Raw genomic sequence first — 27,912 nt, forward strand, 5'->3', positions numbered from 1 at the left:
TTGGAGACAGAGCTGCCTTATTACTCCAACTGCAATTGTAATGATATACAGGTTTTTACCTAACAGTGACTGACGTTTCGACAACCTGTTCGGTAGTCATCTTCAGACTCAAAGTGAGTTGTTTCACGTCAGCTGATGGTATTATACTCTGGTTATTGACCTAATTGGTCGTCTGCACTGACAGACGACACCAATAACATCGCGACGTAATTGGCCAATCAGGTCGATAACCAGAGTAAACTACCATCAACTGACTTGCTACAACTCACTTTGACTCTGAAGAAGACTACCGCACAGGTTGTCGAAACGTCAGTCACTGTCAACAACTACAGCATGATTCAGGACTACGTTCCCCCGGACGATCAAACTCAACCTACTTTTGAAATGACTCCTGGGTTCAAACCTTTCACAGAAATAAATAAGCTGCATCGTAGGCTTTTAAGGTGCTAGGGATGGAAATGTAAAATGTTTTCATATCAACTACACTCGAATGACTCGCGAGTCCCTATTTGCCAAGTTACCTGGCACTCGTGTCAGATTCCAAGCGATAATTATGTAGGCATGGCATAATCCCTTGATTCCAAAATCATGGTCATGGCCCGAACTGCATTGTTAAAAAATATCCAAGACGCGAAAACTGCTATTTCAGTTTGGTTGGAACGGACATTTATGTTCCCCCTCGTAGCTGATTTGTTTGATAGATACTAAAAAAAGGCTGAGTACTTTGAACTGCTATCACATTTTTCCTAAGAAAGCTTCAAGGTTTTGGGTTGTTTTACTAGTCATATCCTGGTTTGTGAATCCCCTTATAATTCTTGTCAAGTCATTGTATATTAACAGCTGCCCCGGCTTGTAAATACCGTAGATTTACCGTCAATCAAGATACCCAAATAATATTCTGCAAAAATACAAATACTGCATGTTAACCCGTTGTCTGTCTCCATCTGCTCTTTATTTCTGTTTTAATTCTATGTATGCACCGAGGTAAGTAAAGGATTTAATAACACTATAAACAAATTTATGCAACAAAACGTAATTTCTACTTAGTACTAAAGTGCCCTTTTTCCAAGAAAAAGCTTTGATAAGACTAGCGATTGTCATTATCACATAAAAATAGCTTGCTTTTCATATCTATTCAAAGTTCAATGTTCCCTTATCTGAAATCTAAGTGTATTACATAGTCTTATGTTATCAAGTTCACAACGTCTACAAACTTTCCACACAATGAATCAGTTCAAAAAGGAGAAATGAGTTATTTTTTAACTTTTTTTTCCTGTTACTTTTCTGTTGTGTTTCGTTCTTGCGTAGACAATATAGAAATTCATGAACTGGTTCTTAGTTGCTTAATATCCCAAAGGGTCCGTCCATAAAATAAAAACATGATAAGTTTGACCGGCAGAAGTAACTTCTCAGAGTACGAAAGGAGCTAAAAATGATATGTTTGTAGAAAAGATCTTTTACACGTAAAGTGTACAATATATCCACACCGAAGCTTCCGCTGAAAGATGAAACACCTTTAAAGCGTCAAGATCAAACAAACGTCTTGCCGTACTTATTGACTCTTTTTCTGTTACGATTACCCGAGTTTAGCTAATAAAGAAATTGTTCGATCATCAACTGTCGCAAAGAACGAATCTATATGTCTAGAGTTTGGCCAACCCAGATCAATACTGAATGCGATAATGTCTGTAATTTTTAAATCCCAGAAAAAGATTAAACCCTTTTAACCTTCAGTCCACGTCTATTTTTCTCTTCTATTTTTTTATATATATTACACCCATGTGAAAATAAGTTGAATAAAGTAATCGAAATATTTTGCTCATCTTGACAGACAAATATAGTCAGTAAAGGTCGCCAAATTAAGTTGGGTGGGCTTTGTAATTTCTGTGAAAAAAAAAATGTCTTCCAGTAGATATACTTCAAATAAAATATTGTTTCGATTTATTGGGTTAGTTATTGTCAACAAATAACTGACATGTGCTGTGTGAAATTCAGTCTAAACCCAAACAACGATAAGGGCAGAAATCGAAAAATCATAAAAAACAGGATCGGTCATATAAAAGCTTATTCCGTTGGAAGAGGCATCTGAAGGCCCAGTGTGAGAAGTAAGGTAAAACGGAAAGGATTTTAGTTTCAGTATTTTCTTTGCATTGACGAAGATTGATTTAGTACTTGAAAATTGACAAATATTTCACGTCTGTGTACAAAAAAGCCTCACGTCCTGTTAGACCTGTCTGATACCCTTTTCCGGTTGTCAAACATAAATAATATCTACCTGGCCACTCTAAACAAAATGTAGAAAGGTTTTACTGCGCTGATTGTACTGAACCGTCATTGTCCATTGGTTAACGTGCATATTTGCTACATTTACTAAGGTAACATTTGAAAATTCCTATGTTAGGACAGCAAGTTGTGGGACAAGTAATAACGGAAAATTTGGTTACTCTGTATGCAAAGTTTAGAGGGAAAATATGAATGCAAATTTTTGGTCTTCACGGAATCATCCTTTACCAACTATCACCTGTCAGTGATGGAAGCAAGTGTAAAATCGAGCATACTGTAGAGCCATTAGCAACGCTTTGGCGCCTTAACAACCCAACAATTAGAAGTGTTTTTATGTCGATTTCTAGTAGTTGCTTTCAAATCTGAATGATAATCACTTTATCAAAAAAAGTCAATTGTACCTGTTTTTGTTAGTTTCTGTCCAACGTCTTAGTATCCGTCCGAATGAAGTCGATAGTGCTTTTGCATGTACCACTAAAGTTTGATGTTTAGGAACATTCTTCGAATAATTGAAGCGCGAGGAACACTTCCTTGAATATATGGAGAGATTTCACCAAATTTCTTGGTATTAAGGAAAACATAGGAGTTTTAACCTCAATTTGTTATCCTTTGATTTCAGCTTCTAGAATGAAAGTATGTTTCCCTCCACTTCACTGTGTCTGTTTGGTCTTGTCCTTAGCTTCGTAACAGCAGGTGGGTAATTTTGGGTAGAACGAAGCTTGCTTAAACTGCCGCAATGAAGTTAGTATCATTAAAAAGGGAGCTTTGTTTGTTCTGCCTTATTAGGGCTACTTGCGCTTTCCGATGGCACAATCAAGAAGGTGAGTTTTCATACTCTTTTGAGAGGATCCAATTTTCAGTCAAAGAAATACTAAAAAGGGATGATGTGCGCGGCGATATAAGATGAAACAATTGACCCTAGGTGTCTTTGTTCTTGCTTAGGAGACTGCTCTACATCATCGGATGACCAAGCGGGAAATAAGAAAATATTTTGGAGTAAACTCGCACGATGAAGGTCAGCGGTATTCCTGGTCCATCTCTCAAGCCCCAATGTGCAAAATTAAACTAAAGATAGGGTTTAAGTTGCGGCTTTTTTTCTGATAAGAAATGTATTTTATTGTAAAGGTGTTGCACAGTTTGTGCAGAACATGGCCGCATTCTACTCCTTATTAGTGGTGGTTGGCTCTTATCTTGCTTGGGAATAGCAAAATACAACAAACAAGACTGTAATCTTAGAATGAAGCAAACAAAGCGAATACTGGTCCTTTATGTTAGGGGACTGCACCAGATATTGTTTTCTATCGTTTAGCAGTTTCCTGTAGGTTTCAAAATTCACAGCTGTTGTCCTTTTACTTTAGTAATAACACGGAAACCAACAAAAAATAGCAGCACTGGTAAGAGCAAATACCAGGCTCCTGCAAATACCTATCTCTTTTTTTGTAAAAGTACTATTTGTTTGTTCAGTTTGTTCCTCTGTGTTGTTATTGTTATCGTATAATTTCAGTGCCGGAGTACGAAGTCATTTCACCTTTCCAAGCTGATGAGGCAGGTCAATTTATCACGCATGCGCTTCACAGACGAAGTCGTAGAAAACGATCCACAGGCCAACAACAGTTCTGGTTTTACAGCGTGAATGCATTCGGTTCGTCACTTCATTTAAACGTCACCAAAGCAAAGAACATTCTGTCACCAGGATCCATTGTGGAGACCACTCATGAAAACGGCAGTATATCATACTCAACTCCACCAAAGACTACGTTTTACAGGGGTCACGTGGTGTCACATCCGGGTTCTGCGGTTGCCATTAACAACTTAAATGGATTGGTATGAATATCGCAAATATTCTCGAGTATAAAACAGCGAAATAAGTTAATTTGGTTGCAACTACATTAATAAGGGCCTTCCTTTCAATTCCCTTTGTAAAAAACGCAGCACACAACTTAATTCTTCACTCTTTATTATTGCTAAAAGTGAATACACGTGGATTTACATAATGAAACTACACAATACCCAACCCACTGAGCAAACAGATCATCATGAAACACCGTTACACCAAGGGTTATGCAGCAGTACACAGATGCATTCTTGTCTAAGTCGGCTCCCTCTTACCTAATATCCTGATGTTTAATAGTAAATTCATACACAACCTGCTTCCATTAATCACTTATAAATCATTCTTAAATAATTTCGTTCCGTTTACTTACTTATTCATTCATTTATTTTTCATTTTGCTGTTTATAATGTAATAAACTGAGCTTGAGAAGGTTTTCTTTTTTAGTGTCTTATCCTCTGTCCCTTTTTTGGCTTACAAATCACTTGACACTAGTGTTGTAATTTCTCTCTTCAGAGTGGTATGATTAATATCATGAATCAGGCGTTTTTTATCCATCCATTACCCAGTCACATGGCAAAAGATTTTGATAGAGCCAGTGGAGCCCAACCTCATCTGATTTATAAAAGATCACTACAAGATATCATTGGACAGCAATGTGATGTCAAAGGTAAATAATCTGATGTCGTGTAAAGCAACAGGCTTACTTTATTCTCAGAAGTAATGCAATATGGTCATTCCCTCTTAGGGGAAACATTCTTAAGACACCACACATCCGTCCCCTTTCTAAAAAAACGGTTGTTTTGTGTTGGTCCGGCAGTAAAATCGAGAAGGCGGCGTTTCTAGCAATAGCCCTTTTTTAGAGTGAGCACCAGCATTCCAAACGTCAGCTTCTCTAGCTCCAACCTTGTTCCAGCGTTTTTTCCCATAGAAAGGACTTAAACTCTTTAGAATCACTTTCGTAAATCATCAACATAATAGCATTACGTTTAAGATACTTTGCATTGGTTAATGGTAAAAATAAACGGGATTGCAAACTTTTCTTTGTTATCGCATTTTAATTTGTTTTCGTTGTGATTATTTTTCTTTTAGACCTTGAGAAGAGGATCAAAAGAAGTTCTAAATCTATCAGAAGTAAACAATCACGTAACAAACGCTCGACATCACACAAACATTTGGAAGTTGCTATGGTGGCAGATGACTTGCTTGTTAAGAACCATGGAGAGAAAGATCTGGACATGCATATACTTATGTTAGCTCACTTGGTAGGGAAAGCCAAAGAATTGTTATTTATTGATTAAAAATGAATATAAAACAGAGAATTTTTTTTACCTTTTTACATAACAATCCTTAATATAGTAATGTAGCAATTTTTATCCTTTTATCTTACAATTTTTTCAAAATATCTGTTTATTTATTTTCCTTTTATTTATTCATTTTGTAAAGGGCCGTTCTGAAAACCACTTTTGTGAGAACGCACCCTGTTTAAAGATTATTATTATTATAATTATTATCATTATTATTATTGTTATTATTATTATTATTATTATTATTATATAATCAAGAAAATGATAAATATAGCCATTAGAGCAACATATTACATCTTTTGTTGGAGAAATAGGAATTGGGATAGCCCAGACTTAATGCAATTTTGATATCTTTTCTTTTCTTTTCTTTTTTTTGCTTTTGTTTAGTTTTGTTTTTTTTGAATAATCCAATCTCAAGCAGCATTTGCCTATACGTAGCGAGATTTACAATTGTACATTCAAAAACCCAAATAAAGTTTCCATTTTTATTATTTTTGTTATTATTATTATTATTAGTATTATTATTATTATTATTATTATTATTATTATTATGAGTAGTAGTAGTAGTATAGAGAATATTATCCCTTTTAAATTGATGTTCCATTTTTTGGTGGTTCCCAACAGACTCATCCTGTTTCAAACATCTCTCTTTCGTTTTTGGTTCTTAACACTCTTAATCAGTTTTTACTATGCTAAGAATGCCAAATAAATGTCCAGTCATTGCTGAACAAGTTACTGTCATTCACTGTGGAAAAAATTGAGGACTATTAGAGAACGTTTGTAACAGGCATAAAGATATCGCAACACGGTTACCGAAAGATTGCTCTTTTGCTGTTGCGAAGACCTAAGAGAAACAATAAAATCTAAACTCAGAGCAAAAGATTTAAGGAAGGCAAAGTTCGAATCTCGTATAAATTAAATCGCTGATAAAGTTCGTTCTGTTCTTAATTTTGGAATTTGATGTTTTCTTAAGCATAAAAAAGTATTCAATGAACGTAAATCATCATTTTTTTGCTTTTAGGTCAACAACATGTTTCATGACGAAAGTATTGGGGAAAAGAAGCTAGCATTTGTCGTAGTGAAAATTTATATCAAGAAGGATGGGGTGAGTGTATAAAATTGACAATATTAAAAGTGAATTTTTGTTATAGCTATTATAGCGGGTCTTTGGTTCAGGGGCGGATCCAGGATTTTTTTTAGGAGGGGGTGCACTCGTCTCTTGCTCTACTTCAACACTAATAAACCACATAGTTTTTTTTTTCTGCAGAATACCAGTTGTATTAGAAAACCGTAGGTCATCTCAGGGGAGGGTGCGCACCCCCTGTACCCTCCCCCTAGATCCGCCCCTGTGGTTAACTGATTGACTCATTCATTTTTTCCTCTTTAGCTTGGTTATGATTCGTCTGCTAAAAATCGAGATCGGCTAGATAAGCTTACGGATTGGGGCTTGAACATGTCACTATCAGAGAAAGGTCCTGCTCATGCTGATCTTGTCGTTCTATTAACCGGGTAAGTAGTGACCGAATCTGCACCTAATTCAAGAAATAAATACCAAATCTCTAGAGTCGTGAAGAAAGTTCAAGAATTTATCCAACGTATTTCGTGCCAGCCACTTCTGTATACACAAAAAGGCTAGTCCCTGCATAGAACTGTGGTAAAAATTAGAAGATAAAGCCTAGGTAATATCAGGACACTCAGTAGCTGTCTCAGTTATCCGAGAACGAGGGGACTTCAAATACGATCGATTTTCTATCACAACAAACCTTATTCTCCTTGCCCGCCATCTTTGCACGCGCTGAAGGACTGATGGGATAATATTAATGTCACGTGGTTGTAAGGGGGCAAACAAGTGAAAAATTTTGCCGATGCAAGAAATCGCGTTTGAATTTGTTTATTCTAGACAAAAGAAAATGAATAACTTTTCACCCTGCTGTTCATCTTAAAGCTAGTGATCGTTGTTACTTTTTTAGGATGCAATAGCGACCGTGGATGTCCTAATAGCAAACAATAGAGACGTAATCTTGTCGAAACTCGAATTGCACTTTTTCCATAACTACATCAACAATAAGCTTTATTTGCCTCATTACTATAACAAAGTATTACTTCTTATCGAAGAGAAACTTGGACAATCTAATACAAAGTGAGTTTCACCTTCAATTCTGTTACAGTTGCAGAGACTTCATAACTTTTCATCACGTGATGTAATATCGTATCTACCTGCCTCAATCCTAAGTTTGTGACTGCTTATTCTCGGTTTCACTAATGTTTTCCTAGAAGGGTTCTTTCTTCATTGTTAGATCTAGGTAGGCAGGGGGGCTAAATCGTTTTGATTTTGTAATAAAAGTTTCGTTTTTGGGAATGTTGAAGGGTATGATTGTAGTAAGAGATATATTTCTTATGCATAAGATCTAATATTGCTTAATTTTACATTCATTTAGTAAGTAACAATTAAAGCCTTAGAATCATAGTAGTCAGTCATCTTCTTAAGACTGGAGTAAAAACTATTTTGACCATTATGATGAAGGTCAACAGATATTTTTAAAGATTGTTTAACTATACAATTTTCATCTTCTTCCTGGAGATAGTTTAGGCAATTTTAAAAGTATATTTTTATTTATATCAATGATAAAAGGGAATCTGCCAAGTTCAGACCTGCATGCAACATTGGATGACTTGTTATGGACTTCTAAATATCGTTTACAAAAGTGTAAATGAGTTTTTTCGATTCCGGAGCTATCCCATGACTTAAAATCTGATTTCACAAAGGCACCCAAAACTTCACTATTGTAGATTAAAATCAGTGAGATGATTGTGTCAAAAATTTTACTTGCAAGGGAAGGTTTCAGTGCATTGTTCCGTCTTAGACTAAAAAGAGGGATGAAGGGCTTTTTGTCGAGGATGTTCAAGTGAAAGTGTAAAATTTCTGGAAGATGAGATGCGAGTCCCTACTTAAGTATAGTCTTGTATAATGTCTATCATTTCATTCAAGGCTATGTGAAAAACATCATGACTCTTGTTTTTGACTTTTTGGAAAACCATTATCTTGGTTTTCTTGTGGTTGATTTTAAGCATCCAGGAGTTGCAATATGAAGATAATTTGTTAAGGCAATTTTGCAATCCTAATTTCGATCGTGATAATGTAATAAGGTGGTCAGCATAAAGAAGAGAATTGAGTTTGGTGGCCTTTGGTAGCACAAACGGATCAGATAAAATATTGTTGAATGAAAAAGCCAGATCATTAACGTATAAATGAAAGAGAATAGGACTTAAAATGCAGCCTTGACGCACACCTCTAGTGTAATGAAACCTCTAGTGTAATGAAGAGGTTTTGTTTGGCTATTTTCAATCCTAATAGAACAGGTAGAGTTTGAGTATAAACTTTTTGTGACTTAATAGAAGTTTTATACAAAACAACTGCGAAAAACATCATGCTAAACTTAAAATATAAGTACAAGCAAGAATTGGCAAAAAATAAACAAACCTAATATTTCGATTCTTATTTCAAGACCATTATCAAACGTGAAATGCAAGATGGAAAAGCGCTGAACTTGATATAGAGAGTTAGCCAGAAAGGTGTGACTGAATATTAACAAACAAATAATTATAACAAAAATGCTGAATTTTTGTTATACTTTTCTCCACATTCCTGTCAAATTATTAGTTTGTTAATATTGCTCGTGCAAAGATGGCGTAAATAACCTCCAAAACTACTACTAATTTTGATTTCCCTTTCCTTTTCTCACAGGAATAGCCTTGGAGGTAAAGTAATTTTATTTCTTTGGTTTAATATATAGATTTAGCCAGGGCTAAAAGCGAAGCTCCCACTACCAAATTTATAATTTAAATCAAACAATGAACTTGTAATCCACAAATCAGTTAACTTAACCCTTTAAGCCCTAAGAGTGATCAGTGTCAAATTTCTCCTTGTAATATCACTACTTTATAAAACAGAGCGGTCATGAGAATTACGGACGTGATCACACAAGATGAATCTAATTGATACTTCAACAAATTCTCCTCACTACTTCTATTGAAAACGTATAGGGATAACAAATGAGAATTTTAATTTTGATGTTAGGGTTTAAAGAGTTAAGGGTACATTCATGTGACTTTTGAGGGAAAGGCTATTAAAAGTGTTTTTAGAGTGAAACATCTTACATCGAGTGATAGCCTTATATCACTAGTGTACATCCAAAAAATATTAATCACCTTCGATCACATTCAATTGAGCCATAATACTCTTGATCACAGTAGATTAGGCCCGCAAAACAAATTCTTGGAAAATAAATCAGGCCAACTTTTTTGCATTCGACAAGTTTAATTTGTTTACTAGGTAAGCTTAGCACACCAAAGCTTTGTTTCCTGCAGTGTGCTATATGTTACACGGTAAGCGAGCGTTCGGTTTAGCACACTTAGCGGCGTGCAATTTGAGTATTGGACTCGCTAAGCACACTAGATTACAACAGCAGAGGATGACAAAAGTTAAATGGCTTACGTGGTCAACGAAATGAATCGCAACTGATAACTAGTCGATAAAAGGTAACTTGAATAAACCCGGTTTTGTTACTAAAAAACCGAGATATAGCTGTATAAAAAGACACTTAGATTTGCTTTATTGAAGTTGATCGTCACTGACTGAAAATCATCACTGAGTAAACAGTGCAGCTGTTTTACGCACACTGAAAGAGTGTTGTGCTATTTCGCACGCAGCTGTCTTGTGGATATTGCACAGGCAAGACTTTTGTTAGTTGCAGACAAAAGATTAAATTTGCCTCGGTTTTAAGGACTTAAGCTTAATGAAAAAAAAACAAAAGAATAAGTTTGCATGATTACTAAGCGTCTTAAGGCAACAAGGAACACTTAGGAGCGTAGTTGTAAAAGCACTTGACATCACTGACGACACAGTGAGAGGCGTATAAGTATAAAAAAACAACCTCTAACAACATTCAGTTCTGTGTCTATTGAAAGTCACTGAGTGCAATGGAACAAGAACGCTGTTATGCATGCTTAGACCTACCTTTCCTTGCAAGTCTCGAAGGACGCCGTGCGTATAAAAGAGATTGTTGTGGGACATCATTTCATCATAATTGTGTGAGGCCAGAATACTTACAATCTAAATGTGTATCATGCAATGAGCATCGAAAAACCGTGCCAGTTCCCGATTTAGTTTTAATTGACGAGGAAATTTCAGAGTTGGCCTGGTCAAAAGACTTATGCGTTATTTGTATGGATCCAGAATCTACTCGCAACAAACTTCTACTAACGAGATGTTGTAAACAATTTGCTCATATTTACTGTCTTAGAATACATTATTGCATTACCGAGATGTGCTATTCTGACGAGATAGCGACCAAGCTGTAGACGAAACTACAAGTATGAATGCGTAAGGTGGAAAACGAGAGCAACAACTTCAGTTATTTTATTAAGGGAAAATACGTTATAGAATTTTCCCCGAATTCACGCGGATTCAGCGGTAGACCAGACCAGTTCTTGAGCATTCGCTGGATACATTGTAAAAACACCTCCTGGAATTCACGGTGTTGCGTTAAGCGAGCTGTTGGAAAGTCGGGCGAAGTTTCCTCAAGTGATATATATCCGTCAATTGTTCTATATCGGCCAACATGAATAGCAAAGGTACAACGCAAATACCCTGCTTTACAGTTGGACAAGAGAAGCGAAATTTTGGAAGTAAAAGAAGCACAGAGTCTACTCAGTGTTGTATTTGCATCTTGAATCCTTGTTTCGTTATCCTCCGGGTTAATTTCTGGTATTAATTGTCGCACAATGAGATCGTCTGACGGTGCCTCTCGTTCAGGTCCACTCCTGCAAACGAAACAATTTTCGCTATCTCTCAAGACCAAAATGCAGGTCCGGCATTTAATCCACAGTGGACGCTTAAAACTTTGACAAAATGAAAATTCACAATAAGATGCTTTAATGTAAACAGATTTGAAGAGCAACTCTGCGAACAAGAACAATTATGGTAAAAAAAAATTGGTTTAACTTACTTGTAGTTAATTTTTTTGCATGAAAGTTGCATTTTATACTGTAAATAAAAGCACTCTAATAATGGTTTATTAGCTTCCTGTGAATTTTCCCGTTTTTAAAAGTTTTCTTCTAGTAATTTCATTTTTTAAAACAATGTTATTGCAAGTAGGTATAAAAATGCACGTGTGTAGTAAGCTAAATGGGATACCGGACAGGCAGATTACATTGGAGAGGTGTGTGATTTAGGGTGGATTTCCACTGTCGCGTAATTTTTACGTGCGTGCGTATATAACTCTATCTTATTTACGGGATTAAAACCTTTTATCGAATTCCCGATTCAAGAAAATGAATGAAATAAAATGAACAGATATTATGATTATTTGTGTCTTTCTCACATGTCCTTTAAGAGACATACCCGGTATTTAGAACCACTTGACATAGTACACTTTGGTCACGAAACGCGAAATTCACTATTTACGTTTTTTTAGGAAAATTTCGTGAGTAGTAAATATCCAGCAGTCTACTTTCTTATATGTTTAAACGTTTATTGAACCCGCTTGGTGAAATATTTTCAATGGGGCCTAAAGAGACATTTACTGCGCTTTTCATAAACATGCGAACTCTGAAGTTCAAAAGCCAACTGACGATTGCGTTTTTCGCTGCCGTCAATCATCTTAACGGACCTCTTAGGAAACAAAACTTTACTTTAACGGGTTCAAAGGTCATGGTTTGTGATTTGTGATTGTGTTTCTGTGTTTCAAGGTTCGTTACTTGTGATCGTATAACGTAATTATGATTGACGGCAGCGAAAAACGCAATTGTGAAGGTGACTTTGAACTTTAGAGTTCGTATGTCTGTGAAAAGCGCAGTAATGATGAAATTCCCTGGCAGACAGCGGGTACACTTTTTTTTTGTTTCGGTAGTCGGTCCCGGGTTACGCTCGGCTAATTCGTGAGCCGAATTTATTTTTGATTTGCTCTGGTTATTATAATGATTGACGCTACTTACAATGAGAAGAAGTCTTACTGTTATTAGGTATGTGGGGAGAATATTTTTTTTTCAATGGAGAGTAAGAAAAGAGGCACGGCCTTTTATTGAAAAAGTGGTGTATATAGAGGATATTACACGGTGGCGAGAAGATATGAATTTTATGTTCGAGTGGCAAGAACAATATCTCACGAGTGAGCGAAGCGAACGAGTGAGATATTGTTTTTGCCACGAGAACATAAAATTCATATCTTCGAGCCAACGTGTAATGTTCTTTTTATTATATGGAGAAACCAATTCAACAAAAGCAAAAGGCGGGAATCGTGACGTCATTGAACGATACGACACTCACAAAGGTGACATACGGAAAATACGCCACTCGGGTCCCGGATGAAGTGGCGTATGAAATCTACGAGTGGTTTAGTTCCCAGTAAAACACTCTCCTCCATATAATAAAAAAGGGTAAGGGGAACTCGGGGTAGGCCGCTTTAATAGATTGTACTCACAAAAGTAGCATAATATGCTACTAGTAGTGCTCGTATATTTCTATAATTATGACATTGATTGTGCAAGTTTATACTCATTTTCGCAAAAAATTCAGAAATTATGCTAAATTAAATTACATTAAATTTGGTAAAAACACCTCAATAACTATGCAAAAAAAAAGTACACGGTAAACACATTTACCCGATTTACATCTAGAAACTTTAAGAGTGAAAACGAAGAACGAAAACGCCGTCTTGGGTTTCCGAGTTACTTATGCACATGCTTGACTCCTGTGGAAAGAGGTTTGGGTCTGTTCCGGTAGGATCAAAGCCCCATGAATGTAACAATAGGCAGAACAAAAAAATGTTTTGTTATTCAAATTTGCCCATAACATTGATTGGGCCCAAAAAATGGTTCCATAATCAGCAAATACTCAATCAGCAAAACTAGCCAAAAGAGCAAATAGCAGTGCTTTTCTCAGAAAATAGATGAAAATTAGAATTATGCTCGTTATATAGAATCATGGCAAGATGGATGCTAGCACAATCTATCAAAGGCTACTCGAGGGCGAAGCGCCCCCCACCTCCTCTCTCCACTACAAGCGTTGTTAAGTTGGCCCTCCCGGGATACTGTTTTTGTTAGTCCAATAGTTTGTGCAGTACCTGCAAGTCCTGAAAATCGGACCCACCTTGGATAAATAATGAAGAAAAAAATTTCAATTTGGTTAAAAACTAGTCAATTTTTTCTTCAGGTTTGGCAGCATTGGGTTCTACATGTGCAACACAGTTCGGCAGGACTGTTAACAATGACATAGGACTCGCGTCTGCAATCATCATAGCACACGAAGTAGCACACACGTGAGTTAACATGGCAAACTTATTTTGAAAACACTTTCATTGCCTTAAAAAAATCAATATCAAATGACGGCGCTGTTTTGAAGCTTTTAGAGATTCAATGGCAGCATTCCAGTATTTCATTGAGGTAAAAATAAACCTCCGCTACCGCATGCTTGAACAGGAGTCAGGAGTACAGCGGAAAACATTATAATTTTTATTGTTGCTGTGTTCTGATGTGGACAAAATAATAAACTTTTCTCAAATGTAGGTTAATATAATAATAATAATAACATTAATAAAAATAATAATATTAATAATAATAAAAATAATAATATTGTTTACAAATTAAAAACTAAATATGTCCACGATAGAAAAACTATTTACAATTGTGAATAATTTAAAAGTGGGAAAAAGAAAATTAAGCATTAGTAAGAAAAAAAAACTATCAAAAATCTAAAATCTATCAAAAATCGAATAATAATAATAATAATAAACAGTTTATTAATCACCATTGCAGTTAAAAATATTGAATTACAGGGATAAAATACAAGCTTCAAAAATTTACGCTATTTAACAATACTATACATCATATACCTCTACACACTAGCACTTACATACTGTACGCTTGATTGAAGCCAATAAATGAGCCAGAACGCTTCGCACGGCACATGTCCCTGTTGTTACATGCCTTGGTACTACTAGTCGTCCTTATCCTGAGGTTGTAGTCATGAGTGTGAACTCTGCTACTTGGTAGTAAAAAGTGATTTGGGTGACTAATATTGTGTAACTTCTGTATGTAGGTTTGGAGTTGGACATGATGGTGGTCAGTGTAATAATGGAGAGTATATCATGGCTAGTGCTGTTAGTGACGGAGAAAACGCTTTCAAATGGTCAACATGCAGCCGTGACCGTATTCAGGAATTTCTCACGTTAGTATTGTCGTTACTCTGAGTAGTATAGTAGGGAAGTTTTAGGTCCTATCAGCGGAAGAATCTCATTTAGGTGCGGCAAGACAAGTAAGCTTTGAGGATGTTGATGGAATAGAGAAGAAAGAGGAGGAAGTGCGGGTGAATAAAATTCAGAAAGGACTTCACCTTTCTCACTAGGAAAGCTCCCTTAATGTGGAGTGGGGCGTAGGAAGATGTTAGGAAGATTGAGAGGCGAAGAAGGGGAGAGCGCAGAATTTTCTCGATTCAATTTAGTATAAATTACTCTGCTATATGAACGAAAATTTGTTATGGCTGAAACGTGAACAACCGTGAAAAGTCTTTGCAAAGTCTGAATACGTACTTCTAATGTCTTCAAAACCTAGGAAAACTCCGTTGTTAGTCAAAACGAGCCGGGCTTCAACATTATTCCAAAATCATTATTCCTGTTTTGCAAATGTCGCACCAAAGGAGAATTTTGCTTTCCACCCAGTTACACAGGGTATTCACTAAAAGAAAATATATATATTTAAAATGTCAAATTTTGTCCAATGTTATTTTTCCAGGGGATCTGGGTCGTCGTGTTTGGATGATAACCCAAGTGACTTCATGCACGAGCCAAGCATATTTCATAACAAATTACCAGGGCAGATAATGAATGGAAGTCTGCAATGCCAGCTACAATATGGTGCAGATCACTACCAGTGTCCACAGAGAATAGTATGGCCATACTTAGTTCTTTTATCTTATGTATACAGTACAAGTGGAAATTACAAACGATATATTTGAGTGTAGTAAGACCGTACCAATTGCATTGTATCATTGCTTGTTCCAATCTACTAAAACCAATCCAACTTCAAAGAAAGTATTTAGGCTATGTTCATACTATGCCGCTGGATCCCGCGAGATAGCTCTTGTGCCGACACGAAAACCTAAACGGATAGAGATCCTATTCACGTTTATGCAATATAGTGTGAACACAAGTGGAGCAAAACGTGTCGGCATGAAAAGCTATGCAATATAGTGTGAACACAGGTGGAGCAAAACGTGTCGGCTTGAAAAACTATGCAATATAGTGTGAACACAAGTGGAGCAAAACGTGTCGGCATGAAAAGCTATGCAATATAGTGTGAACACAAGTGGAGCAAAACGTGTCGGCATGAAAAGCTATGCAATATAGTGTGAACACAGGTGGAACAAAACTTGTCGGCATGAAAAGCTATGCAATATAGTGTGAACACAGGTGGAACAAAACTTGTCGGCATGAAAAGCTATGCAATATAGTGTGAACACAAGTGGAGCAAAACGTGTCGGCATGAAAAGCTATGCAATATAGTGTGAACACAGGTGGAGCAAAACGTGTCGGCTTGAAAAGCTATGCAATATAGTGTGAACACAAGTGGAGCAAAACGTGTCGGCATGAAAAGCTATGCAATATAGTGTGAACACAGGTGGAGCAAAACGTGTCGACACGTAAGGCTATGCAATATAGTTGGGATTTTGAGGGAGTTACCACCCCCACATCCACACCTCATTCCGGCTCAGTCAATACGTTTATAACCAACTATACGAGTTTATCGCTGGGTTATATTCGTTTCTTAGGCAGACTGTGGAGCCTTATACTGCACCAAAGACGGCTACACATGTGTAAGTTTCCAAGCACCTCCTGTTGACGGTACACGCTGTGGAGATCGACATGTGAGTGACATATTCATGAACGCCAATAAAGCCACTTTTTGACACAATGAAAGTAGTGTGGTATAGTATGATAAGAATTCAGCCGCCATGTTTTTGCCAGGGTAGGTAGAGTGAGACCTCTTTGTAAGTTAAAATAACTGGGAGAAGGTAAAATGACCGCAGAAAGAAAGCAATAAAAGGCGCACAATAAACGTGTGCTTTCAAAAGCTCTGAATTTGTCTCAAAAAATCACGCCTTTTTAGTGACATGGGTTAATGAATCTAGAGAATTTACTTAATTTGTGGAAAATTCATCAAGTCTGTTAAAATCATGTCGTGCTTTCAATTAAATTTGTCAGCTCGACTTTAAGCGCTTTACGTTCACTTTCTGTTGACCTGTAAACCTCGCTGTTTAAACTGTGTAGAAGATTGCCTTTGTATTCCTTACCCAAAGATTTGGCCATTATCCCTTAACACAACCCTTACCCATTCAGTAGTTCTTTTTTGGAGATTAGTGACCTTTCCAAAATTCGGCAATTTTAGAATAACGAAATAGTATTTCTTTCAAAATCAACCCATCCACTTTCTGTCTGAGCGCAGGTTTTACTGACAACGTTGAGTAATTTTAGTGGTGCATCAAAGGCGAATGTGTGGATGATGGGTCTCCGATGATTGATGGAGGATGGAGTGATTGGCAGGATACTCACTCGTGCACACGGTCATGTGGCGGTGGTGTACGATGGAAAACAAGAACGTGTTCCAACCCAGTGTAAGGAACATTTTCCGATTTTTATTTTTGTTATAGGGGTACGGACCCTCAAAAAGCGCAAGAGCACAATTCCTCCAGTAAAAACGACTTAACCAAATGGCGACAAAAACATCTTGGAAATCTCATTTAATATATTTCTGAGTTTTACGCCAGAGAGCATAAACGATGGTCATTCTGATCATCAGAAACATAAACCATTTGCAGCATTCCAATGTTTATTTTAATAGTTAACATTACTGCTGTGCTTGATCTTGTCACACAGCCCACAGAATGGAGGGGAAAAATGCGAAGGATCAGCCAAGGGAATGTGGACAATGTGCAATACTCAGGTAAAATTATTATGTTTGATTAAAAGCAACACGACATAATTCAAGTGTTTCTTCATACACTTTGATACGGGTTGTACGTGGGACCTTAGCGATGATGATAACTGAAAATGAGTTTATTCATCATGGTACCGATGGATTCGCCCTCGGCCCTCTCCTCCAATTAACGTGGATCCCAGCTCACCCTGAATTAACAGGAAAGAGCCGAAAGATACAAGTGATTAATTTGATGAGTCGTAGAATAAATCTGAAAACTTACAATTTACTTCAACCACAAGTACCTTCTATTCATTGATTTACTTCCTGTTTAACATTCTTCCTGTGGTTAGTGAAACAAATCTCATGTTTTTCCCAGCCGTGCCCTCCAGGATCCACCGACTATCGCCTTCTTCAATGCCGAGCTCTTCAACCGACGACTGCCGTGCAGTGGGGGGCTGGTAAAGTACACGGGCTTTTTCTCATTCTTTGAGAATAACAACTGCGTTGCGGTTATTTTTAACTTATTTTTCCACCTCTAACACGAAACAAAATTATTGGTGTCGTTCTATTATACAGTCGACTCCCGTTATTGCGGACACCCTTAATAGCGAGACAACGAGCATTCCTTTGTAGTTTCGACAATTCTTTACCTCTTTTAACTATGGACCATAAAAGATTAAAGATAATAAGATTGTAAAAAGATCTAAATATGCTGTATAATCACTTCCAAGCTCCTGCAATGACAAGGGATACATAAGAAAGGGCTTAAAAAACTAAACGAAAACACCTCCAGTAACGTGAATGGCTAAAATGTTAACTTGCTGCCAAATATAATCATGTTTTTATTGTTCTTGGCAGCTCTTTTATCGCAGAAATGCTGCACAGTATACTCATAACAGAAACCTGTCTAACGACTTTTGCAGTAGAGTGTTAAAGTAACGCAAAATGTTTGTAAGCTCTAATGGCAATCTCTTTTCTCCCTAAAATACTGTTCAGCAGTCATTTTTTTACCTTTTTACAAAGAAGCGCTCGATAGTACTTAGTGTCATTTTTCCTTTATTGTAATATCGCTTTATTCTTTATATTATGCGAGTCAGGGTTTTTGACGAAGTACTCATAAGTGTCCGCTATAGCGAGAGAAAAAACAAGTGAAATATCGCGCTTGGGGGGGCAGGAAAGTGTCCACATTTCCGTAATAGTGGGAGTTTGTTTCAGTCATTTCTTTATGCGTTTCGCCGGGGAGGGGGGCTGGCTCTTGTCCGCATTAGCGGGGTGTCCGTAATAGCGAGGTTTCCGCAAGGCGAGAGTCGACTGTACATTGTGCAGTAGGATAATGTAGGGAAAGTTGTGTACGGTCTATCCATTAAACTAATGACAAAAGATGAGGCTAAGGATATCCCGACCCCAAAACGGCAAAGTAGTCAAATAAACTCTGAGATTGAGTTACAAAGAGTAAAACGTGGAGTACTGAAAAAATAGATTATGTTTTTGTCGTGTCGACTTATTCACACACATAATATATATGCTTTTTGCAGTATAGTATGAGATTCTTCCGCATTTTATTCATGAGATAGGCTCATAAGACTATGAAAATATCCGAATAAAACACATCCTAAAGGCCTAAAACGTCCTTACTATACTACTTTAATTTGTGCTAACTCTAGGTTTGTATCACTGTACGCGCGGCTTTGGTGCGAGTATGAGGTTTTGTTATTAGTAATAAAGCAGTGACAAGCTGTGAAGGGAGCCTTTAAATTTAGAGAATTCGGTGTAAATTTTCCTCCTTAGATCCATGCATATTGTCGTGTCGACGTGGAAGTAAAGTCAGAATATGGGGCAGAGTTAAGGACGGTACAGCTTGTGGCAGCAACTCAAAAGTCCACGATGTCTGCATCGAAGGGATTTGCAAGGTTAGTATTCATCCTTTAGTCAGGTCATTACAAATCGATAGTACACTTTGGCAGAAACCTCCGCTTTTTTAGGAAGCAAGTTATATATCAAACTCATCGGAAATATTCTTTTCACTATGATGTCATATTGTACCTGCAGAATTAAAACAAGAGAACTGAAAACCAGGAATTGGTAGTGAACAAAACTAGTATTTTAAAGGGCAGTCAATTAAGTGTATTTTCTAAAAGCTTTCTCAGAATATTTTCAATTCATTTATTAGTTTATTCTAATATTATTGGTTATGTTGTTAGTAAGGAAATGTTAAATATACGTGTCTTATAATGTAAGATGTGTACACTTCATTCCAGATATGTTAAGCGTATTAGAGAGGACTAAGTTAAGTTGAACCTTCCGTAAGCGAGCACTCGTCGCAAATGGGGGTCTCTTTCTTCCTTATTTATTTTTATTTATTTATTGAGGCAACCAAAGTCGCGTGTCGAATCGAAAATACTTTCTCAAAACCAAACCATGGTCACTTTATAAATCGATTCCAGATTTATTTCTACAAGCATTATGAATACTTTACATAATTTTCTTTCAATTTAGCCTGTTGGCTGTGATCATAAGCTAGATTCAGGAGTCAAATATGACCGTTGTGCAGTTTGTGGAGGAGACAGTTCTACTTGTACCTATGTCAGCTCTAACTACACTAAGAACTGGTTCAGATGGGGTAAGAATTGGTAGAGCATTAGTTACCTGGTTACTGAGAAAATATACGGTTTGTTTTATCTTCTCTCTGGAATGAGACGCTATAAAATGTTACTATGCAAAACGTCTTGTTATAACTGTCACATGCCGAATAGAATTGCAACACTTTTCATTAGTCTGCCTGAATAGGGCTGAGATCATTCAAACCTTTCTGATGTGCACCCGAGAGGAGAGGAAGTAACTAAGGTACCTTACCACGTTGAAAACGGAGGCCGAAAGGGAAGTATTTTATCTTTAAAAGTGAATTGGATAATAATTATTATATGACATTTTCTGATAAGAGAGTACTTACGCAGAAGTTTTTGAACCCACTGACAGGTTTTTTTTGACTGAATTGTATATGACGTATCCTTTTAGAAGAGTAGTCACGCACCAGTTTTTGAACTCACATACAGGTTTATTCCGTACACTGTAAACTGCTCTCTGTATACTTTTAAACACTGTGGACTCCGAGACTGCGACAGAGTAAAAAAAAAATGGTAACTTATTCCGCTCTATCTTGATGGTTGTTAATTTTTCTTCAATGCCGCGCAGTCGCTTATACACTTAAAAAATGTTCTCGGGGGAGTTAAGTTGATAATTAATTGGGCGGAATGCAAAACAGAAAGTTTTCAAAAGAAAGTACATATTACGACCAGGATTTTATGGCCCAACGGTGGTCGTATTAACGGGGTTCCACTGTGCCCCGTAAATTGTATTATTAATGATCATTTGGCTGATTTTTATTTCTAAGGACCAAACGATCCAGATAAAATTGTCACCGTCCCAATCGGTTCAACAAATGTTTTTGCCCAGATGAGGCATAATACTAGAAACATGTTAGGTAAGTATTCTGACTGACTAGTGAGTGTAATAACGGTTTTTTGGACAATATATGTACATGACGACTCTTCACTTGTCCATTAACCTTAGACTAACCTACTTTACAGCGAAATAAAAAATATGAAATAACAAAATTATCTAAAACACTGTTATCGCTATTAAAAACTATCATGACGAAGACTCGCTATCCAAATATCAATTCAACCGAATGCTTTAGTGTAAGGTTCATGTAAAATGGAACTTTTTTTAACAAAGATGTTTGAAGCAATATCAACACAAATCGAAACAACTTCATGAACGATGTTTTCCACTCTTGTTTTTACTTTTGTTCAGCTGTAAACTACTGTTGAAAAAATCTATCTTTAGACACAAAAAAAATATAAGGAACGAGTCACAGGTAAGCGACGTGTTCACTGCTGTCGGCTTCGCCTCTTGTGGCGACGCTGTTCGCTCTGGGCCAGCAAAAGAGTTTGTTCGCCCACTAATCGGCGGAGACCAAGCAAAAGAATTCTCGCGAAAAGGGAGGTAAACATTTTCAAACAAAACGATTGCTCGACATCTTGAAATCTTTACAAAACCTCATCACTTTATTGAAGTTTATAGATGTATTGCATTTTTCTAGGAGTTGAAGACTACAGCGATCGATGGGTATACAAGGTGGGATATACATGGAGTACTACAGTGAAAGCCGCGGGAACACAAGTGGCTTACGATCACGAGTACTACGTGTGGAAAGATAAGGTGGAAATTCCTGGACCCACCAAAAAAGTTCTAAAACTCATGGTGAGTGCAAGCCTTGTCTTTCCTTTAGTTAAAGGAGACTCTGGATTGTATTAGAGGCTACGTTTTAATGGTCACATATCGCAAGTGCTCGGAAGCCTGTGAAAACATGCTTTTGACAGGTAGATTACTGTATCCAATGCGCTCACTTCGTTCTTTCAAGACACATTTTTTCAGGTTATTGATATTAATATTCATTAAGCGTGGTTTCTGTCAAATAACACTTTAAAGTGTTATTTGGTCTTAAAAGAGCTACAAAAACATTATGCGTGTTACGACCTTACAGGGAACCTTTTTTTTGCTCCTTTCTAATGTAGTTTGTTCATATCGGTGGCAGTAACCCTGGAGTAGACTTTCACTTCATGTCACCGCAGAAAAGTATAGTATCTCCTGACCAGGTCAAATGGAAGGTGGAAGACTGGGGAGACTGTTCTGAAGACTGCGCTGGAGGTACGATAATAAAATAGTTGTACTTCCCTGGAGAATTATCACATGTTCATGCTGAGGGAAGCAAGGAAATGCCAAATTATCATAACTTACTGCTAGAAAAAAAATTGCCAAAAGTCGATTTATAAAGCGAGGAACGTGGTCCGAACCTATTTATATGCGTATTAGTTAAGTTTTTGAATCGCGTTTTCAAGAAGGAACGATTTAAACGATTTAAAATAGGGACAAACAAAGTAAGTTTGATGAACAGAAGTTCTTTAATCTCAGCCCGTATTCAGCATAAAGTTGTTCTTCTTGTAGTGCTAAGTGTATGCGCCGTAGGTTTTTGAATACTCAGTTTCTTGCAATTAAACTTTGGGTAGGAATATCCTTTCAGTTAGCTGGAGGTAGTCCGTCGGTAATCTTTTCTCTATTTGTGCGTCAACTTTCACAAATGTGTTAGCGTAGCATTTTAAGGTTAAATTGACCAAGATATTGTGGAGCGAGTTGTATGGTCACGATTGACTTCGAACTTGTAGATATAAAACTAGAGAGCTCTGAGGCCTATCTGCTGAAGTAAGGGAAAATCTGTCGTAGGATTTTGAAGTTATTTACATTTTTTCCTAAAAATGCGGTTTTAAATTTATGCCAATATCTCAAACGTTTTTATACCTAAAAGAAAATTAACAATATTTCCTTAAAGTTCCACCATTTTTGTTAAGGATGCCAAAAATCATAGATATCGTTAGATCATTCCTGCTGAAAAACGCGATTCAAAAACATAACCAACACGCATGTAAATAGGTTCAAGCCACCTTAAAAGTGATTTTAATAATGGCCTTCTTCGGCGACATGTTGCAGGTTACCAGCAGAGACTGGTGGAGTGTGTGCGCAAAGACGACGAAAGTTACGTAAACGACAAAATGTGCCTGAAGACAAAAACTAAACCGCTGAAGACAAGAGCCTGCAATACACAACCTTGTGCAGCTGAGTAAGTATGGGCATTTCCTTAATTAGCAAATCAAAACTGTTAGCGGTCGTGGCCACTAAAGCCTCAGTCTATTCTAGGAACCTCTTTAACTCATCCTTCGTGAGTCACTCTTGCGGACTGAGGATGTGGCCCGTTCTCAAACTTTCCTCATGACTGATTCTCAATCTTGAATTATTTATGTTTGAAAACGTTTTTTGAAAATCATGTGAACGTACGCGTCACCCACAAGAAAAAAATGTATAACTTATTGGACATGATGTGTGCCCGGTCCTGGCCACTTACTGTATACAAAGTGCACGTGTACCATTTCTAGTAATGTTTCGGCTGGTATATAGTACTCACACTGGTCCAACAGGGTTATTTCTGGATGCAATAGTTAAAAGTCAGTTTTGGGGAGGCATCGCAGCGGAATGTTCAAGCCACACTTGCGGCTGTGTTGGTCGCATCAGTGACGCATTTTTTTCCAAACCCTGACAACACAATCAAGTGTTATTTACTATCAACACTTGAGTTAATTTTGTCCTCAAAACATTCTTACTACCTATTTTGTTGCCTTTAATTGGCCATTTCCGAGTTCCAAAAACCCTCCCTTTCAAAACGAGGCAAAGTGCAAAGTGTTTCCTGTCAAAGAGTTTCATTTGCCTGAGAATTAATAATCATTTCATATCACTTAGCCTCGCTTTGAAACAGAGGCTTAAGGTCACTCAGAAATGGTCTATTGCATTGTCAGTATACAGCAATACAAAGAGTACAACGAACATAGTTATTCCATATCATTATTATCTCGGTTTTCCATAGTAACCACCATAGTAACTGTTTGTTTTTTGTGTTGATTATATCAAAACCACGAAGGTGGTACAAATCTGGCTGGAGACCCTGTTCAAAGACATGTGGTAGAGGAATTCAGCTGAGAAAGATTGTTTGTAGGCGAAAGGTTACTCAGAATCTCCATGAAACGGTCAAAGATTCATTGTGCGTTGAGGAAAAACCAACAGGAATTCTACAACAAGAATGCAATAAAGTGCCTTGCCCGGCTGAGTGGAAACATATGTCTTGGAGTGAGGTAGGTGTACGGCAATTTGCCAGTCTGAACAAAATTGCCCAGCTGCGCGCGTGAGATTAATTGGAACTTGATATTTTATGAGATGTCTTTCACATCAACAATCCTTTGCCTGGATAAGGGTCAACCCAATGTAGAGCAAGATCAACTGTTAACTGCCCCGCGATAGCCGCCCAAAGATCGAAGAATCGACTTTTTGAGCTACAAGACTCAGCCCTCCTTGTGCTTTCTGTGTAGTTATATGTATGGTACACTTGCTTTCATTTTTATTCTGCGTTTTACCTTGATCTCAGTGCTCTCGGTCATGTGAAGGAGGTACCAGGACTCGCAGTTTGAAATGTATGAAGCTAAATGCCAATGGAATGCTGGTATCTGTGTCCGATATCCAATGTGAGCACGCAGTCAAGCCAAACACAATTGAGGAATGCAATACAGACGTTCTCTGTCCCCGTAAGTGTTCACAACAGATTTCATTTCCGGTTTTACATTGCACCGATTTAAGGTAAAAAAGGTATAAAGGCGTACTGTTGCCTTGATGAGGAAGTCTCTATTTAACTGATAACACCTCTTTGGTACTTGTTACTGACAACAGTGAAGCTATCCCCTGCAAGTTCAGCTACAATTGGCACAGTATATACAATGGAAAATTCTCACGGTCAGCTGACCCAAACATGTCTTCAATTTGACTATTTCATTCGCTGGTGATTGGCTTGTTAGTTAGAACTTAAAAGACAGAAGAAGTAGAAGAAGCCACAGTAAAGAAGAGTAAACAGGAAGAATAAAGCCATCGAGTCTCGTTACTTCTCGTTCAATTGCTTAAGGAGGCATTAGGTCTCCTACTTGCGCCCAACACAATATCTACACTACACAATCGATGGCATCTGACGTCGTAATTGAAAACAATGGAACATATTTAGTAAAAAATTCTGCTACCCTCCCCTTTTTCTTAATCGAAGCATTGATCCCTTAAATTGTTGCCGTGTGGGTCTGTAAGTTTTTCAGTTTTCCTAATGATCTATTCAACCCAGGAGTAGGAAGGCAGCCAGAAATAGCTATGGAAACTGGACAAGACAATTCTAATAAACCTAATTTATCTTATAGACTCGATAGTAGGCTCCGATGGGAAACATTTCGTCGCCCTGGGCTGCTACAGGGACAGTTCACACTTCCGTGCCTTGCCCGAGTTGGTGGCAAATTTACGTAAGAAAATAGACTGGAGGAAAATGGAAAAAACTGTTGAGGACTGCGCACACAAAGTGGTGCTAAAGAACTCTACATACAAGGTGAATTACCTAGTTGGTTTCCTAAACTGAGGATCGGTTCCAAGGGGCCCGGATAAGGTGATTTGCGGAAAAGGCGAAGAACTTTATTCTTTCTTTCTTTATGTATAGTTGCTAGATCACCGCTAAATGATCATTGAAATGAGCTAAAATAATGATCATTTTTTTTATAACTAGAGTTATTTAAGGCTCGTTTGAAATGAGACATTAGTAGTAGGGAGGGGTTACTTTGGACCCCTTTTAGACAAGGTTGGACGTACTAATCTAGAAACGTTTTGGGCTTACTTTTGAAGCAATATATCTTTTGATAAAATAGTAATGTTTTGCGTCTCTTATTGCGATGAAATCTCCTATACTCACGATGCAATAAGCTATCGTCGATGACCTTAGACAAAAGGGGAGTTTTAAGGTAAATAAAAGAGAAATGTGTCTGCACATCAACAGTGACATACCTATTGGTGCACTCTTTGTCCATGACTTTGTGACTTCATGAACATTAATATACTCCACTAACTGCAAATTATTAAGGTCGGAACGTCTGATGGAGGTTTCAAACTGGTAATTCTCCTAAGCATCAGTTAATCCGGGGGCGGATTCAGGATTTTTCTTAGGAGGGGGTGTGGGCACCACTAAGGTACAGCGTAACTGACTGGTGACGAAAACAAATTTTCATACAGAATACCAGTTGTATTAGTAAGCCGCAGGTCATCTCAGGGGGGAGGGGGTGCCCACCCCCTGCACCTCTCCCCCTAGATCCGCCCCTGTAATCGTGACCACAGCTTACTACGCTTGGGACAAAAAGAAAATCTTATGCCTCGGTGAAGACTAATTGTTGGGGGTCGTTATTAAAGGTAATTGACGTAGGAAAAGGGCTTAATTTTATTCACCTGTCACTGCTTGATATTGTTAGGTATTCGGAATCCAGTTCTACGGCGAGTGTTGGTCAGGAGATGAAGGAGACAAGACTTACAGTGAATACGGTACCTCACCGAACTGCTGGAAAGGCGTGGGCGGCTCAACCGCTAATTTTGTCTACGCGTTTGTTGATGATAATAAGGTGAATACTACACACATTGCAATAGAAGGCATCTAACTTGTAGCTAAATATCTTTTATTCATTTGGTAGGGAGGGTCCGTTCCTAACTGAGAAGGTAAGGACGGAAGGAAAGACAAATATCAAGTACTCATGCTCCTATTCTACGTTATTGATAAATATTTGTAACTTACTCAATAACAAAAGGCCTAATTTGCGTTTTTTTCTTATTCTCGCCAGAATCCTTAAGTCGAAGCTTATGAAGGAACTACGGAGTGTCGTCTGAAAAAAAACGCATAAACTTGGTGGCGCTCTCTTGTTCATACCTTGTAGTTTAGCTTATGAAATCCTCAGTGCAAGCATGTACCGTAATAAAGCGTATGTTATAAACCTTACGTAGCAAGAATAATTGTTTTGACTCACTGTACTTTATTCATCTTCTCGGAAGATCTCTAACTGCTCATTGTAAACGACACAGTATCTTCGCTAAAAATACGAGAAGATATAGCGTGTTTTCGCTAATTAACATGCGCATACCGTTGAACGAAAGAACCCAAGGAAATGAAAATGTTACAGAAGACCATTTTTTTCATTCATTTACCGAAAAATTTCACGCAAGTCTATAGAGCTTTGTGTGGGGACGGCAGGCTGACCTGTACCGACATGGGACACCAATATGGCGGCCGAAAAACGACGAAGACACCAGGTTTTCACTTTTGGAATTAAAATGCTTCCTTTTTTGCTTTTAAGCTATAATTAACATGCGCATAAACACATTTCGTACCGCTTTAAATTTATGAACCACTGAAAATCATAAGGAGAGAGCTTTCCTGCACCCAGAAATCTCTGCTTAGGCTACCACTGTGGTGTCACTCACTGTGAAAATTCGGAAATTCAAAAAGCTGCGTTTTCAAAATGAAAGACGCTACCGGGCTTGAAGCTTCTACAAATATTTATTCTTCGGTCAACTTCAACCTGGTGTACATAAGAATTCAGAGGACCCCGCTATTTTGATTTCAGAATTGGATGACGTCATGGTGAAAACACACATGGCTAGGTATACCCTCATAAACTAAATATGCTGTGACCCTACAATTGTAATTTACAACGGCAGCCAATGTTGAAAGGTTAAAACTAATGGCTGCAACTACACTTATGTAATTCCACGCACGTTGAAAAGTTTCTTCTAAACGAGACTCCTCCGGATTTTATTGACCTTACACTAATGCTATTCGATCATAGAAAAAAAGGCCTAAACTGCTATGATATCATCATGACGGAGCTAAAGAAAGATGTGCGTACCGTGAATAAGTGCGTAAAAATTACGCGACAGTGGAAATCTACCCTAAAGCACTGCAGCCATCGACGCAGCCAATTAAACCTCTATTCCCATCAATCATGATCAAGACACTGGCTGAAGATCCCACCGAGATCTGCGACCCTTCGATTTGACTACGAGCACGAAATC

General features: G+C 37.6%; 1 protein-coding gene across 2 annotated transcripts; it reads left to right on the forward strand.

The window, feature by feature from the left end:
• Nucleotides 1-910: 910 nt before the first annotated feature.
• LOC140950517 (A disintegrin and metalloproteinase with thrombospondin motifs 6-like) lies at nucleotides 911-26,853 on the forward strand. Of its 2 annotated transcripts, none has more exons than XM_073399757.1 (28): nucleotides 911-984; nucleotides 2,903-2,976; nucleotides 3,070-3,104; nucleotides 3,226-3,298; nucleotides 3,788-4,107; nucleotides 4,631-4,784; nucleotides 5,207-5,379; nucleotides 6,443-6,526; nucleotides 6,809-6,930; nucleotides 9,167-9,180; nucleotides 13,634-13,739; nucleotides 14,519-14,647; nucleotides 15,211-15,364; nucleotides 16,247-16,342; nucleotides 16,950-17,089; nucleotides 17,352-17,418; nucleotides 17,771-17,852; nucleotides 19,183-19,304; nucleotides 19,891-20,014; nucleotides 20,786-20,875; nucleotides 21,497-21,657; nucleotides 21,972-22,104; nucleotides 22,942-23,071; nucleotides 23,924-24,134; nucleotides 24,425-24,581; nucleotides 25,233-25,414; nucleotides 26,322-26,468; nucleotides 26,685-26,853. In XM_073399757.1, the coding sequence occupies exons 2-28, from the start codon at nucleotides 2,919-2,921 to the stop codon at nucleotides 26,691-26,693; spliced, it is 3,273 nt and encodes a 1,090-aa protein (XP_073255858.1). In that variant the 5' UTR covers nucleotides 911-984; nucleotides 2,903-2,918; the 3' UTR covers nucleotides 26,694-26,853. The 2 variants fall into 2 exon arrangements, with proteins under 2 accessions (XP_073255858.1, XP_073255857.1); XM_073399756.1 differs by lacking the exon at nucleotides 911-984 and adding an exon at nucleotides 2,288-2,375.
• Nucleotides 26,854-27,912: the final 1,059 nt, after the last annotated feature.

The sequence above is a fragment of the Porites lutea genome, chromosome 10, assembly GCF_958299795.1.
Source record: "Porites lutea chromosome 10, jaPorLute2.1, whole genome shotgun sequence".
Classification (NCBI taxonomy): domain Eukaryota; kingdom Metazoa; phylum Cnidaria; class Anthozoa; order Scleractinia; family Poritidae; genus Porites; species Porites lutea.

Coding starts and splice junctions, on each gene's coding strand:
- LOC140950517 (XM_073399757.1), top strand. CDS start 2,919: ATGTTTCCCTCCACTTCACTGTGTCTGTTTGGTCTTGTCCTTAGCTTC. Junction 19,305..19,890: donor GCATCGAAGGGATTTGCAAG/GTTAGTATTCAT, acceptor CTTTCAATTTAG/CCTGTTGGCTGTGATCATAA. Junction 20,876..21,496: donor TAATACTAGAAACATGTTAG/GTAAGTATTCTG, acceptor GCATTTTTCTAG/GAGTTGAAGACTACAGCGAT.